Source organism: Sparus aurata, chromosome 8, assembly GCF_900880675.1.
Source record: "Sparus aurata chromosome 8, fSpaAur1.1, whole genome shotgun sequence".
Classification (NCBI taxonomy): Eukaryota; Metazoa; Chordata; class Actinopteri; order Spariformes; family Sparidae; genus Sparus; species Sparus aurata.
Window position 1 is genome coordinate 22,338,002 of NC_044194.1, and position 16,757 is coordinate 22,354,758.

Consider the following 16,757-nt stretch of genomic DNA (forward strand, 5'->3'; position numbering starts at 1 on the left):
GAAGTCAGGAGATTGTGGTCATGTGTCCACATGATGTTAGTGTTGATGTTGATCAAGGCTGTACCATGTGGCTGTTGTTGAGTGTATTAACTCATTGTTTGTGTATTAACAACAAAAGCAACAATAAGGTCCAGAGCAGTTGACCCAAACAAAGCCTTGGTCATGCTGCATGAATTTCAGAGTCTGTACAGCAAGTTACACGACATTCTGTCTTGTGATCAGGATTTTTGAAGTTGTTGTAGTTTGCACAATACATGACTGATCAGTGATAGGTGGTGATACATCACAAGATGGGAATAATGCAGTCCAAGTTGTTTGTGCACTGATTTGCAAAGAAAAAACAAGGAATGGAAGGGAAATGGTTGAAAGAATGGAGTAGGATATGCAGACAGCAGAGATGATCTTTTAAGCAGAACGGGTTGGTCATAAAGTACAGTGGGGCAAAAAAGTATTTAGTCAGCCACCAATTGTGCAAGTTCTCCCACTTAAAAAGATGAGAGAGGCCTGTAATTTTCATCATAGGTACACTTCAACTATGAGAGAGAGAATGGGGGGGAAAGAATCTAGGAAATCACATTGTAGGATTTTTAATGAATTAATTGGTAAATTCCTCTGTAAAATAAGTATTTGGTCACCTACAAACAAGCAAGAGTTCTGGCTCTCACAGACCTGTAACTTCTTTAAGAGGCTCCTCTGTCCTCCACTCGTTACCTGTATTAATGGCACCTGTTTGAACTCGTTATCAGTATAAAAGACACCTGTCCACAACCTCAAACAGTCACACTCCAAACTCCACTATGGCCAAGACCAAAGAGCTGTCAACGGACACCAGAAACAAAATTGTAGACCTGCACCAGGCTGGGAAGACTGAATCTGCAATAGGTAAGCAGCTTGGTGTGAAGAAATCAACTGTGGGAGCAATTATTAGAAAATGGAAGACATACAAGACCACTGATAATCTCCCTCAATCTGGGGCTCCACACAAGATCTCACCCCGTGGGGTCAAAATGATCACAAGAACGGTGAGCAAAAATCCCAGAACCACACGGGGGGACCTAGTGAATGACCTGCAGAGAGCTGGGACCAAAGTAACAAAGGCTACCATCAGTAACACACTACGCCGGGGTGCGCAGTGACATTCCGACACCCCTCCATTGCGAAACCCCACCATTCCGAAACACACCCACTCCGACACACCGCTGTTCCGACCCTCCCCTCAAAACACCTCTGTTCCGAAATTGATTTTCAAGTTTACATTAGGCCTACTTCCTACATCAAACACTGCCGTCCACACTCACACAAGTCATTGCTTGTTATTGCTAATAGGCCTATGTCACTATCTTCATTTATTATGTATTAGGCCTATATTTTCGCTTGCAGCAAACACATTTAAACGTTTCTAACGTGTCTAATCTTTTTACACGCACTATCCGTGGTGCTGAAATCCCCACTTCCAGCCGCACTCGCACAACTCTGAAATAAACTGTGGCCCATGGGTGCGATCTGCCGGGGAATGACCCTTCTGGTCGTTCGTTTTAATATAACTTGTCTTTGTGGAAGGTTAACAATGTATGAGTGGATTGAGCAGTGCTGCTCAGTTTGTCTTTGAAAAAAAAAAAAAAGCAGAGGAGAAGACAAAAGGCCACCTATGTATTTTTGATTCAATAAACATTAAATGAAATTGATTGTGTATCCATCTCTTATAGCCATAGAGGGGATTATCATGACCACGGGCCTACACACGCAAACTGTGCGCACGCAAAGGCGCTGTAAGGAAAGGGCGCAAAGGCTGTTTCATAATTACACTGAATGTAATAATGTCCGCAAGCGTAATAAACCTCAAACACCTATACTACTGACCGTGCGTGCAAAATCCAGCTGCTGACCCTCCGCTCCGCTGTCACACAACGGATCCCCCGTCCGCGCTCCCTCTCTCTCTTATAATTGTTTGCCCGAAAAATAATTTCCATGAAGAAAACATCGCCTGACATTTAAATTTAAATTCCCATTGACAATACAAATCTCAAGAAATCTGGATGTATTGCTCATTTGTAAACACAACACTTAACAGTCTATAGGCAAGAATCTAAAGGTTTATTAATTCAATTCATTTCATATTCGCTTTAGAATGCCACAACAACAATATTGCTCCAAGCACCAAGAACCACGAAAAGAATACCTAGCACAGTTAATAATAATAATAATAATAATAATAATAATAATAATAATAATAACTTTGAACATTATCACAATTAAGTTATCAATCTGCGATGTAAACAAAATGCAAACATTACAGACTTCTAACCATTTTTTAAAAGTGTCTGTATTTTAATTAAGAATAGTTTTTTATATAAATTACACAAAAGGAAAAGAAAATGTGATTTGTTTTACCTATTTCAGCCATAAGTGGTCATATTGACCGCACATCATTTCGCGGGATTTCATTCATGTCTCTCTTGTCTCTAACTTTGTTAGCGGTCTCCAGCTGTGCGACTGTAACACAACTTTATATGAAGAAGGACTAACACTAATAGCCTAATTGATTCTTATTTCTTCCACTTACAGAACTGTTTACGACTCGAAACAATGTTATTATATATGACGTTTCTGACCAAATGTCGCGGCTTCAAATGCATCAAATTCCCACATCCAGTTACGCAGGCAGCTGTCCAGGGTGCTGAAACCAGGTGACAGACAAAGGCTGCACTCTGCGTTCTGATGTTTGCTGGGCAGATCTGTCCCCCTTGCTTTCTCATCCACTCTGTTGTGGGAGATCTCCCACAGAGCAAAAGTAATACACATTTTTTCTCTCCCCGCTCGGCTGAACTCTGGCCTGAGCCCACTTCACCCAGGCGCGAGCCTGCAGCCCCCGCTCCTGCTGACAACAGACCGGGGGAGAAAACAGACATTCCTTTGCTCAGAACCCATATCAGGCTGTGTCTGAATATGCACAAAGATCGGTATAACGCATTGGAGCAATTTTCATACAATTTCGGATATTTAGCATGATAAGTAATTTCAATTCAACATAGCCATTTGTCCAGCTGAAGCCGCTTGTTTGACGGTTAATCAGCCACATGATCCGTTTGAACCCACAAAGGAAAAAAGGATAAATGCGCAGCCTCCGTTTCCTTTCTGATTGTGTCCGTTCGGAGTGGGGGGGTTTCGGAATGGAGGGGTTTCCCCAATAGACTTTTCGGAATAGCGGGGTCTTTGAAAAAAAGGGAAACCCCGCCATTACGATGAATTGAAGTCTATGTTCGGAACAGCGGGGTTTCGGAAAGGCGGGGTGTAACCACTACGCCGCCAGGGACTCAAATCCTGCAGTGCCAGACGTGTCCCCCTGCTTGAGCCAGTACATGTCCAGGCCTGTCTGAAGTTTGCTAGAGAGCATTTGGATGATCCAGAAGAGGATTGGGAGAATGTCATATGGTCAGATGAAACCAAAATAGAACTTTTTTGGTAAAAACTCAACTTGTCGTGTTTGGAGGAGAAAGAATGCTGAGTTGCATCCAAAGAACACCATACCTACTGTGAAGCATGGGGGTGGAAACATCATGCTTTGGGGCTGTTTTTCTGCAAAGGGACCAGGCCGACTGATCCGTGTAAAGGAAAGAATGAATGGGGCCATGTATCGTGAGATTTTGAGTGAAAACCTCCTTCCATCAGCAAGGGCATTGAAGATGAAACGTGGCTGGGTCTTTCAGCATGACAATGATTGCAAACACACCGTCCGGGCAACGAAGGAGTGGCTTCGTAAGAAACATTTCAAGGTCCGAGAGTGGCCTAGTCATTCTCCAGATTTCAACCCCATAGAAAATCTTTGGAGGGAGTTGAAAGTCCGTGTTGCCCAGCAACAGCCCCAAAACATCACTGCTCTAGAGGAGATCTGCATGGAGGAATGGGCCAAAATACCAGCAACAGTGTGTGAAAACCTTGTGTAGACTTACAGAAAACAGAAAACGTTTGACCTCTGTCATTGCCAACAAAGGGTATATAACAAAGTATTGAGATGAACTTTTGTTATTGACCAAATACTTATTTTCCACCATAATTTGCAAATAAATTCTTTAAAAATCAGACAATGTGATTTTCTGGATTTTTTTTTTTTTTTTTTTTTTTTAATTTCATTTTGTCTCTCATAGTTGAGGTATATCTATGATGAAAATTAAAGGCCTCTCTCATCTTTTTAAGTGGGAGAACTTGCACAATTGGTGGCTGACTAAATACTTTTTTGCCCCACTATACGTGTATTGCGATGAAAAAGTGGTTCAGCAAGGACGACACAGATACAGATGCAGCTGCATACAGAACGCTGCATGCTTTCTGACAAACCAGTAACTTGTGTTATTCCACACTCCTTACAGATACTAACCTGAAGGGCGCTGCTCAGCCTCTTGATTTGCTGCTTCAGCTCCTGTATTTCCTGCTCCCTTTCCTCTTTTTCAGCCTGTAGACGTCTCTGTGTCTTTTGACTCCTCTGGAGATCCTGGTTTAGGCTGTCCACTTCCTCCTTCAAGGAGTTTTCCCGGCCTCTGGATGCTTTGGCAGAATCCTTTGCAGCTTGAAGTTCTTCATTAAGTTCTTGCACCCGCACCTTTGGAGAAGGGGGGTTTTCAAAATTAAAGGAAAGGTTGGGTGACATTCCAAAATCTTTGTGACAAGAAATCAGAAGAAAAGTCTAAAGCAATGAATGATGTATGCTTCTATTCACTGTGTGAATGCCTGATATATCATTCTTCTGTGCTATAGAGCTCAACTGTTAGAATGCCATAAATGCATTAGACACTCCTGTTTCTGTAGCAATTGATTGAAACTACAGTGACCAGCTGTTCTAGGAAATTACATTTTTAGAAATACAATCTTATATTTCAAATTTTCTTTTTAAAGATATCTTTGTGCACTTAAAATCAAGAATATAGCCAGATGTTTATTTTAATGTTAAATCCCTTATTGCTTACTTAGTTATGCCAATGAAAGTTAATTGCCTAAAGGCATTCCATGAATACCAGTATCTCCAATTACAGCAATCTGTTTGTATCATGAATTAATTGCAAAGTTACAGGAAACAGGGTTATTTCATGTTATTTCATTCATACCCTCTGCAACGTAACAGAGACTAATAAGAATGTTTTTAACTGGTTTAAAACAAAAAGTGGAAACTTAAATACTGGCTGTAAATGGTTATTAACAGAAAGGCCATTTAAAGTCATAAATGTGAAACATGCTGTACATCAACTAATGTTTCCAATGAGTGTAAAAGTGTGAATAGATGACATTTTAGTTAAATGTTCCCCTTTTATTGAAAATATTTTCTGAATTAACTGAAGCTTTCTTTTTGTCAGCCAATTAGCTCAGCAGCTATTCATAAATAAAGTACAACATCCATAAAAAACAAGCATGTAATTATGATAGAGTTGTCCCACCTTTAGATCTTTGGTGTGTCTGTCAACCAACATCTGTACATTGAGACTCTCCTCTTTTATTGAAGCGCTGGCTATGACTTGTTGCTCCGCAGCAGACGTCATCTCTGCCCGCAGCTCCAAGAGAGCCTTACTGAGGCCCTGGGATAATACAGGGAGCAAAGAGATACCAGAAATGATAAATATTATGAGTGCACTGGTCAGATCTTATTTACACACACCATCCAGCATGACTTACTTTTTATCTGAACAACGCATTCTTGATAACATTTATTCCTGCATGCAGTGAATAATGACAGAACGTGATTGTAGTTTTGACAAATGAAAAAATAATGCATGTAGCATGATCATTAAAAATGCTTTGGATGGGATTAGTATTCCTGGATATTCAGATCAGCTGCTCTTATTTGTTATGCAGCTCAAGTGCTCAAAAGCAGTATTAATCCAGCCATCCAGTCATATTAATCTAATCGATCACACAGCCAACACAGAAACAAACATATACGCTTAGTATGAGGGCTTAACAATATCCATTCTACCTGTCAGGCAAATCTTGGGCAAGGTAAACAATCGATCATCACACAGCATTTCCATATTCCTACAAAATGAATCTATATGCGATGTTCAATAACATTGTTCAAAATTGTGAGGATGAAAATTGAATTAGCTTTCCCCTCCTGAATTCAAAGTCTCAACCAAACTGGCAGGGATTAATATGAGGGCTACTGATGACTATTTTGGGTGTCATCAGTGTGAAAATAGTTTTCTTTTTTATATTCAATGGATTTTAGGCGGTCTTTTGGGATGGGTTTATTGCAACCTTGAGCTTTTTCTCTTTCTGCGTGAGCTGTGCTTTCAGTCGTTCCACAAGGTTCTTCATGGTGTTGCTAGGAGAGCGGACGTTTGCCTCCTTCTGGGCTGCCAGCTCTGTTTGGAGGTAGTTCATCTCCTTCTCCATCTGGGCCATCTGGCTTCTCTGATCCTCGGTCTCAGCTGTCAGAGCCTTCACCTGGGCAGCATGATACTCCTCCAGCCTGCAACAAAAACCCCCATTGTGAATCTATAACATAAAGTTTTGTTCTTAACTTCTGCTTTTACATAATTTTAAATACTCTTGACATGATTTTTAATTTATATCTGAAAGGGTGGTTGGAAAATGGTTTTCTTTTTTTTTTTCCACTAACTCAGTGGAGTGTGTCTTCATGTTTTCTTTACCTGATGTGGTATGCAGGGGGTGAAGTCGTGATAAGAATACAAATTGCATACACTTAAAGGGAACATCCAGAATTGAGCCTGCAGCTAACAGAAGAAAAACAATTCTACACCCCAAATTATTCAAGAGAGTGTCTTCTTGTATTCTTAATATCTGTAATGAAGAGCCCAGTACCGTTTTTACCATAAGTGATAATTTAAGAGAGTAAAGGTGTACCTTCTGTTAAAATATTAAGAATGACTAAAACTATTGAAATTGTAAGTTGAGGTATGGTTTAACTATCATGCACACAGGTTAATCACTTTTTGACAAGGAAAACGACACCCCGGCCTAATGTGAAACACACTTTAACACACACACATTCTGCCATATTGCCAAGTCACTTTTCACATACAATTGTATTCATTTGGGAGGTAGAGCAGTAGGTGTTCCAAGCAGGATGATATTTTTCTGCTAGATAGGAATATCTCTCTGTTTAGTGGTTCATTTTAACACCTATATCTCTTAAGGCCAGGCTTGGCAGTTTTCCCGGGTTGGCATTTATTTATTATTTTAACCACACGAAAGGCATTATTTCTTTCAAGCTCGGGGCTATTTTTGGCATGCAGGTTTAGTCTGCCAGGTTGGCAGGTCTCTTCAACAAGCATTACTTATTGTCTGTTTATTTTCCCACTGATCAATTATGGCCAATCAACAGTGAGATCTAGAAATCTACATGCTTTCTGCTGCAGTGGAACACAAAAGTACTGACCTATACAACAAGTTGCAAGTTTATTAGGTTAACCTCCTGTAGCAATTCAATACAACTATCCTTCAGTACAACCTATGTCATATACAGCTTTTGTTGAGACTGAGGAGAGGTGCTGAATCAACTCGTCCCCTACAAGGCTGTAGGTATTTATTACTGCATTATCTTATCTTATTATTGCCTCTGCCAAATGGTTATTTTTTCACCTGTGTCTGTTTGTTCGTTGGTTGGTCAGCAGTATTGCATAAAAAAATATTTCCATGAAACTTGGATGGAGGATGGGTTTTGGCCAAGAACAGACCTCATTAACCTTTGGTGTGGATCCAGATAAAGGGATCCAGGAACTGGATCACACTCTCTTTTAGGGCATTTTTGGAATTGGGAATAATGCATGGGTCTTGATGAAAAAAAAAATTAAAAAAAGAAATCAGTTGTATTTAGGTATTCAGGCGGAGGTATACTCTCCTCTCTGTGCGATTCTTGTTTAAGAAGTATTTACGCCTCCATTCATGTCATTGGGTGTGATCTCATGCGGCAGAAATACCTACATGCTCCATGGCATTACTGAACTTTTGAAGGCCACCTTTAATCTACTTTACTGTAGCTGCTTTTCATTAAACTTTTGAGTCCTTTACATATTTCCTGTTATTACCCCTTAAAGACCGTGTAAAGCAGCAAAAAAATTGTGTTATGAGTTTGTCACACCAAAGAAACATGTATCATTGACCACTGAGCCAAATTTGAAAGATTAAAAAAATTGCTAAGTATATAAAATTAGGTCTCAAAATCATGGAAAAACAAGCACTTCTTTCTGCTGTGAAACGCTGGGGGTGTGTAAATTAGAGGCGCTGGAACCACTGGGGGAGAAATGTGAGGGAGAGTCAGGAGGACAGGCGGAGGACGGACAGGAGGACAGACGCTTCTCCACATACAGCTGTGTGTTTTCCTCATATAAGTTGCCAAAGACAGTTACAGTTACTACATTACTTTTGTTCGGTCATGTAACGTTGCTTTGTGGGACATTTCACTGTATTTAGTTGAGTGAAGGACCTGTGCAGTTATCAGACAGTCAGACTGACACGCCCTCGCTCCGCGCCTCCGGATTATCCGCTCACACTGGGACGGCTCATCAATAATGCGGCCCTGATACTACCTCCACATAACGCCGGTAGGACCCGCCGTCAGCGGGACGGAGAGGGTCGGCTGCAGCCACATAAGGCCGGTGGCACTTGCTGTCGGCGGGAGGAGAGGATGCAAGCCGGGGACAGAGAGGGTCGGTTCGTGAGGGTCCCAGTGACCAGCGTCAACGGACTCTGCAGAAATCCAGACATTACCTGGCGATAGTTGCTGAAACTATCAGGGGTAAAGTGGACACTGCAGAGACGGGTGTTGGTGGTGATGTTTAACTCCCCACAGTAACGTTAGCTCCTCTTGACAAAATCGATCCACGTTTCCTTACGTTGTCATCCGAAGGAAACTTAAATAAGCTAACAGCGCCGTCACCCTGCACCCTGTGGCATCCAGGAAAGATGCACGAGCGATGTGGAGGAGACATGACTAGTTAGCTGACTGGTTAGCTGGTTAGCTAGCTGCAAACTATTGTGAGCAATGCTATCCAAGACTGGAGAGTGAGTGGGAGAACCGCTGAAGCTGATGCGCTGAACGGATTTATACCACTTCCGCAGCAGGGCCGGGCTTATGCAAATCATGGCCGCGTTACGTAACGCGGCCATGATTTGCATGATTTCTGACCCGCCCATTAAATCCTGAACACAGAAATGTTGAAAAACTGTTTGTGAGCCTAGCTCCAAAATTAAATTCTAAATGGCCGAATGGCTTTTACATGTTTTAAGTAAATACATTTATGACCTGTTTAATGTGTTTAGAAGAAAATGGCTGATTTTGCTTTACACGGACTTTAAGTCACTTTAAGGTTGTTAATATCATCTCATCCAAGGTTTGACAGTATGTTCTTTCTCTTATTTGAAGCTATGTGGTATTAACACTGGGAAATCACACAAATAACAATTGTCCACATAATCCAATGAGCAGAGAATATGGAAATATTATGATTATTATGAAATGTGTTTAACAGTATGTGCATTCATTTAGAAAGGGAACACTGAAATCTGTTGCAATTTGGTTTAATTTAGAAAATGTGTTCAGGTTATTTTCACTTTTTAGTGGTCACTTGGGCAGGGAGCTGAACTGTGCCCTGGGACTGACATCGACCTACCTACCTGTTGTCCTTACAGTTGGGCTTTTCACACAGGTGGTGTAATCTTCACTGAGATTTCAATTAGCATAGGGCTTGCTATATCTTTATTATATGTCCGTTAGTCTGGGATTCTCTAAAGATGGCAAAATACCAAAAAACACCCAGTTCAGATTATTAGTGTAAATCAAGGTTAGACAGAGGCAATGCAATGATGTTTTATTAATCAATTCTCTACATGTTTCATGCTGGTAATGTTCCAAAGATGTTAACATTGGGGCTTAATTTGAGACCTCAGTTAATAAATATGCTTTCACTTGCAAAACAAACATTTCACACTGAGGTTAGCTGATATAAATTCATGAACTCACTTAAACAACTATGATAAATAAAACAAAGGATTCTGTTTTCTGCTTTTATTCATCTTGACAGATGGTTAAATAAAGGGATAATTACCTTGACATCTCATCAGTGTGTTTCTTAGCCTGTGTTTCCATGGAAATCCTTTGTCTCTCTAGCTCAGCGGTGGTCAGGTTGAGCTTCTCTGTGACAGAGGAGAGAGAGACGTCCTGTTCAGCCACCGTCTGCTCCAGCTCCGCCAGACGCTCCAGATGCTTGGTGGTTGGCACTCTGATAGTGGGCTTCTTCATCAGTTCCTTGGAAAAAAAGGAAGGTGAAAGCATTAAACAAGACAAACGGCTTCAAACTAAGCAGAAGATTTTAAATAGTGCTCCGAGGAACTCTGACAGAGCTCACTGAGGAACATGTTCTAAATTATGCTTGGAAATGGGCTGATTTCTGATGAAACACTGGTTGATTAATGTAAAATTAGTGTTGTCAAAAATATACTGAATATTTGAAACAGTATAAGTGCTCATTTTCTGAAGTACTGACACTCTGATACTCTCTGAAACACCAGTAGCTGAAGTGTCAATAACTCTCTTCTCTGACAGCGAATTGACACACACCTTTTTTCCTATCAATATTGAAAATGTTATTGAATGCCATTTTTTTTTTTTCAGGATATCATATCGAGGTTGGCAATCAAGTATCTTGAAAACCAGAAGAGGTATCTCTGGATATTAATGTGAATCTGATGTCATGGACTTGACGTATACCACTGTTGTTGTGAGCCTTAGCTCAACAAGCCAAAGCTGTTTAAACAGAAACAAGCTCACAGAGACAAATGGATACATGCGTACCATTGCTGTCTGTTTAAAGCGGTCCAAGGAGGTGTCTGAGTGCAAGTCCAACTTCTGATGCAGCATTCTCAGCTCTTCCTGGTGTCTCTTTATCATGTCCTCTTGATCCTGGGATCAACAAGGTGTAGTTAAATGAAACAAAGAATACTTTGACTATAAAAAAGATTTACCTTGTAAAAGCTTCATCTTGTTTACTCTGATCAGGTGTCTAAATAGAGGTAATAACACTTCTACAAGACTTTTTCTGTGGAGACTGCTCATAAAAATGTAATCCAAGTGCTGAGATTTCTGGATTTCGACCCTTTGGAGATTCAAGACATTCATAACACCCAACTCCACCTGTTATTCAAAAACTATTACCCTTTAAAAAGAACACACAATATATAAAAAATGTTGCATTTACAATCATTGTGCTTCCAGTATTTGTCATTGTATTAGTGTACCTGTCTGGCTCGAGCCAACTGGCTCTGGTATTTCTTTAGCACGTCTTCTTTTTTGTCAAGCCGACCTTGGAGGTCTTTGATGGTCTGGTGAGCCAGCTTGAGGGCAGGCTGATTGTCTGAAAGGCCCTCTTCATGCTTGGCAAGGTCAGCTAACAGGCGTTCTCTGTCAGCTGCCGCTGGGAGCCGAAGTCGCAGCTCATTGATCACTCTATCCCTTGACACAATGTTCTGTTCCGCCTTCCACAGAGCTGCTTCTTTCTCTTTCAACTTCTGCACATGGAGGAATAAGAGTTTAAAAAAACACTACATATCTGATTTGATGAGGAATACTGTTTGTATCAACACGGACTGAATACTGTACCTCATCTAGACGATTGCAGGTGGCCTGAGTGTCTAAGACGGTGTGGACATGCTCTCTGATTTTAGCCAAGGCAAACTCTAACTGGTGAGCAAGAGGTAGACTTGGGTCTGGTAGGGATCCTGTTCCATCCTCATACTGCAAACAACCAGAAATGAAAATAAATACAGATAAAGACTGAGCTGAAGCCCAGGCTTTATAATCGGATTTAAAAAAAAAAAACCTGATAGCTTGAATAACAGCCTGTTGGTAAATAGTCATGTTTTACTTTTCTATTAATGAGAATTATTTTATCTTCACAGGCTATAAACAAAAGATGACCTTTTCAGAACTTCTGCTCAGAACCTCATTCTGGTGCTTCTCATACTGGTCCAGTTGGCGCTCCAGCTCCACCTCTCGCTGATCCCATGCAAGCTGGCGTTCATCTTGAAGCTTGACATAGGAAAGAGAAGAGTTTTCTGTATTACCCTAAATACAAATGAAACTGTCCCTAAAAGCTCCAAAAAAAGTGATGTAATTACAAAGTTTTCACAGCTACATTTTTTCTCCACTGGTTCCACAATAACTATTGTATGAAACCCTTACGTGCTTATCAAGTATTTGTGTACGTATTTTGACAAACTTTTGAATGTGTCTGCAGTTTTTCTCTCACCATGTTTTGCTGAACCATATCTTCTTCGAGCGAGCAGATGTTTCGCTCTTGTTCTTCCACCAGGTTCTTCAGGTACCTGATCTCCTCCTTCTGGACCACCAGCTCCCTGCCTTTCCTCAGCTCCTGCAGACGAGCTTCTTCCATCTTCTTGTGCCACTCATTTACCTGTTTGAAGTTTTACAGTTTTCAGAAATTTCAGCTTATGGTCAAGATGTCACAAAATGACATCACCTGACTAGATACTTTTCAACAGCTGTGGTAATATTTTTAACTGTCAATCAACCAGAATGACCTTCTGAGCCCCTTTCACATCCTTCAGTGTTGAGATAAGCTCCTCCAGGCCTCGAAGTCGCATCTCCAGCTCTTCTGCTCTGCCCTCAGCCCTCCTTCTCTCCTCCTCAGCCTTCTTCTTCTCCTCCTGGGCTCTTGCTCTGTCCTCCTGAAGGTTAACCATGGTCACAGAGAACTTTTCTTGCTGGGGAAGAGGCAGAGCTCCTGCAAACTGCCTACGTAGTGACTGGATGGTCTGCCGTAGGTGCTTGGATCGATTTCTGCCCTCCTGGCGGGTGAGGAACAGACTGCCCTCGCTGGCATCAAGCCGCTGTTCAGCACGAAGCTTGTAGGTCTCCAGCTGTTTGATGCGAGAGGCGGCTGCCTCAAGCTTGGCCACAGCAGCTGACTCACTAAGCTGCAGAGCCACAATGTGCTGGTGGAGCTTTGCAATGAGGGCCTTCTCATCTGAATGTGACTGTGAGAGAGAGAGATAACAGTGAAGATACACACTCAAAATGATTTCCCGTGACTCACAGATCTACATAACTGGCTGCAAAACAAATTTGGTTGTTTCTGTTCTGTTCTGAAATTTCAATATACTTTTTACCAATTGAATATTTAGAGGATATTGATTAATGAAAGGAACAAGGTTTGGTTGCCTTTTAGGGCAAATCTTTGAATTTATTTTACAAATAAAGTTAACGATCAACCTGCCCAAGGTTCAATACATTTAAAAATATAAAAGACAACACCCGATTACCTGGAGGTCCAGTATTTGTCTCCTCAAAGCTTCTACTTCCTTCTCTTTGGACTGTTGTCGGGCCTGTAGAGCAGACGCCTGCATCATGGCCACATCAGACACCTCTTGAAGTCTGTAGAATAACAAATAAAACACAAATTACAATTCTTAACACTTTAAAGTACAATGAGGTAAACATGTATTTGTTTATTACAATTATAAGAAACAGTGAAAAGCTGAGTGTCATAGCTCACAACCAATGTATCAAATAAAAGCAAAGGTGTGGTTGTGCACAGAGAAGCGTTTCAAGGAATGACAAGCTTATGTTACATCATCTGAATGTTTTATAAAGATTTATTCTCAAGTAAACCACTGTGTCCTCAAAAACATTTATATCAAATCAGCATAGTCATTCTATGATTCTAAATGTAATCTTAACAAAAAAAATGTATATTTCAAGATAAGAGCATAATCTCATAATCTCAGCCCTGCACACTGTCAAACATACTTAGAAACCTCGATGCGAAGCTCAGCCTCTGCCTTCTCCAACTCAGCAATCCTGGCTCTGTTAGCGTCGCTCACAGCTTTGCTGATGCTGTCTGCCAGCTCGTCTCTCAGCTCCCGCTCCATCCTCTGGGCCTCTACATTCATCTTGGTCAACTGCAGAAAAACATTGGAAACTCTACTTGATAAGATTCTTTAAATAATTACTTTATAAAGAATTACCGAAAGAGTTGAGATTGTGGCAAACACTGACACGTGTTAAAACACTCGCACAGCTGAGTTGTATTGCTGTTTCTTAGAGATCATTAACCAAAATGTTGAGATAGAGAAATTAAAAATGAATTTCTAAACAGCCTATGTGTGGCATTAAAGATAATTCTGCTTTTGTATAATCAAATCTATGAACTTCTCTATTGTATGATTGAAATGACTGCCAGGTCAAACAAATGGCATTTAATACTTGGCGCAATTTATTAAAAATTTGTCAAATAGATGTCCAGAGCAAAGTCTCAAGTGTGTCAAAAAAGAACTTATTATGTGCTGTTTTCTTTACCTCTGCAAACTTGGACTCCAGTTCCAGGTTCCGTTCTTCCACCTGCCTGAGGGAGTTCCGCATTTGTTCATACATTTTGTGGGCATGCTCTGCTCTCTGCCTCTCGTTCAGCTCCTTCATCTCGAGAGTGGTTATCCGCCTGGCCGCAGATACCATCTCATTGTTGGCCATCGCCTTGTCTGCCTTATCCATGCTATTTTCACCTCCTGAGATTTTGAAAATAAACAATTTGGGATGAGAATTGGGTCACTTAACAAACTAGACTTAACACTCAAGTTAAGACATGCTCTATCGTATGGCCTATGCTGTGTCTAATGGCATCTTCTCATCCAGGCTAATGTTAAGACTGTTTGATAAAACTTCAGCTCGTATAAACACTAAAACTAAACTTATCTTTTAACAGACATGTCAGCCTGTGTGTGCTGTGTTAATATAATACTTGATCAGAACTGATCTCTGTTGTAGATGCTTTATATTTTGGCATTTTGGCATGATAACACATAAAAAAAATACAGTGTGTACCAGTTTATAATGTTGTATATTCAAAATAAACAAAGAACAACTTTTTTGTTCTGAGAGATAAAAATCACTAAATACCAATTGCACTGATGTTGTCCCATGCTTGCTCCAAGGTATACAGTTTCTCCTTTGTTATCTCTAGTTCTTTATTCATGGCAGAGATTTGCTCCCGAAGAGACTCAGTCTCACTCTGAAAGACAGGAGAATAAGATAAAATATCATGTGGTCAGTTAACCGTCAAAAACAGTGAAATGTGTGTGTATTGGAGGAGTGATAAAATTCCTTGGGAAGTTTAGTGCTTTTTATACCTCCAAATGTTCGAGGTTGGTGGTTCTCTGTATGAGCCGGCTATCCCTCTGCAGCATGTCTCTGTACTTAACCGTCAGCTCTGTGTACTGTCTGTTCGCCTTCTCCAGGTCAGATGAGGGCACACTGTCATCCAGGGCCTTCTGCAGTGCTGCTATCTTATATGCAGCCATTTCCTAAAGACAAAACAAAAGACAGGGCTGTCTGAGGTCATTGCTTTGGTGGTAATAATGGCTGACTCCATATTTATGATTTTTTTTAAAGAAGTTACTGTATTTGGAATTATTATATACAGTATTTGGAAGCATTTGATACAACAGCTAAATTGATTTTAAGGGGAATACTTAACTTTTGGTTGGAGTCAAAGACCAGTAATTTAATTTTGATTTTATTTGTATGTGTTTTCCCACTCAATATTTAAGATAAAAGGAGCCCCATTTTTATTTTATGTATGATCTTTGGAAAGACCTGTCTAATTTACTCTAACCTTATACTTCTATACTCCGGCAAATTAGAATTAGTTTTGTCCCAGAGTTTGTTGGTGGAATTAAACTTTTTGTACCTTGTATCTCTGAAGGTAGCCCATCCTCTGGGTGACGGAGGCCTGCATGTTGATGCTCTCCTCCCTCAGTTTGCTGTTCTCCTTGTGGAGGTGCTGCTCTTGCTCCAGGAGGGTCATGTAGCGTCGGGTCAGTTTCTTCTCATTAACCTTCAGCACCGTCAGCTTGCGCCATGCTTCACTCAACTGTCTCTTGATTTCGTCTGGGTCCTTCTGAAGGGTGTCAAGCAGCTCCTTATGGATGAATGTGATTAGGAAATTAACAAACAAAACTGACCATTTATACATTTTTGGAAGAAAAACTCACTAAAGGGTAGATTGAGGATAAGTGCTGGAGGCAAAGTGACTGGATCTGATCCCAACATGTGCAGACATCAAAGTCCTTTTGGGCTTATGTGTGTGTAAACTTTATAATGGAATGACAAAATGTGAATTTTCCCCTTGGGAATTACGAAAGTTATTCTTCTTTTCTTTCTGAGGTAATCTATGCAGTCCAGGACTCTCAAGGGTCTCACTCTTTAACTGCATGAAACAGTGAGTGGTCTGTTGCCGTTATGTGTGTTTGACATTCATTGAGTTAGAGGAAGAAGTTGGACAGACAGGACAAAGAGGAACAAAGAAGATTATTTAAGATCAGAACATTAAATCATCTTAAAGTATTGGGTTTAGATTAATGCAGGCCAGCCTGCAGCATTTAAATTCCACTAACCTTTAAAACATTTATTATTCTGACTTACTTTGAACTCCTCGATTTTAACAGCATCCGCCAGTTTTTCCTCCTCCAGTTTATTCTTCAACTCTGTAAAGGTGTCGTTTTTCTTTTGCCACTCTGCCTTCTCACTGGGCGAAAACACAATAAAAATGGTCTCAAATTTTACACGTTAGGTTACAAACAGGCTTTAACCTGCAAGAAACATCCTTATTAACAAACCTTAGGTATTCTTTATAGAGGAGTCCCTGTTGATGGCTAATGACAGAGAACTTCTCCTTATATTCCTCCAGTGATCCTGCAAGTTTCTTGCTTTTTTCCTCCCTGTTTTTGAGCTCCTA

At 40.6% G+C, this 16,757-nt stretch overlaps 1 protein-coding gene across 2 annotated transcripts in view; it reads right to left on the reverse strand.

The window, feature by feature from the left end:
* cep290 (centrosomal protein 290) overlaps nt 1-16,757 on the reverse strand; it is a 42,991-nt gene that overhangs the window by 9,798 nt on the left and 16,436 nt on the right. For both annotated transcript variants that reach the window (XM_030426772.1, XM_030426771.1), the window contains exons 21-38: nt 16,639-16,754; nt 16,445-16,547; nt 15,711-15,941; nt 15,151-15,324; nt 14,921-15,032; nt 14,324-14,529; nt 13,775-13,926; nt 13,288-13,399; nt 12,547-13,002; nt 12,255-12,419; nt 11,924-12,034; nt 11,606-11,740; nt 11,245-11,514; nt 10,802-10,909; nt 10,056-10,255; nt 6,244-6,457; nt 5,427-5,564; nt 4,376-4,597 (exon numbers count right to left, since the gene is read on the reverse strand). In XM_030426772.1, coding sequence (XP_030282632.1) covers nt 4,376-4,597; nt 5,427-5,564; nt 6,244-6,457; nt 10,056-10,255; nt 10,802-10,909; nt 11,245-11,514; nt 11,606-11,740; nt 11,924-12,034; nt 12,255-12,419; nt 12,547-13,002; nt 13,288-13,399; nt 13,775-13,926; nt 14,324-14,529; nt 14,921-15,032; nt 15,151-15,324; nt 15,711-15,941; nt 16,445-16,547; nt 16,639-16,754 — 3,225 coding nt within the window. The remainder of the gene's footprint in view (nt 1-4,375; nt 4,598-5,426; nt 5,565-6,243; nt 6,458-10,055; nt 10,256-10,801; nt 10,910-11,244; nt 11,515-11,605; nt 11,741-11,923; nt 12,035-12,254; nt 12,420-12,546; nt 13,003-13,287; nt 13,400-13,774; nt 13,927-14,323; nt 14,530-14,920; nt 15,033-15,150; nt 15,325-15,710; nt 15,942-16,444; nt 16,548-16,638; nt 16,755-16,757) is intronic.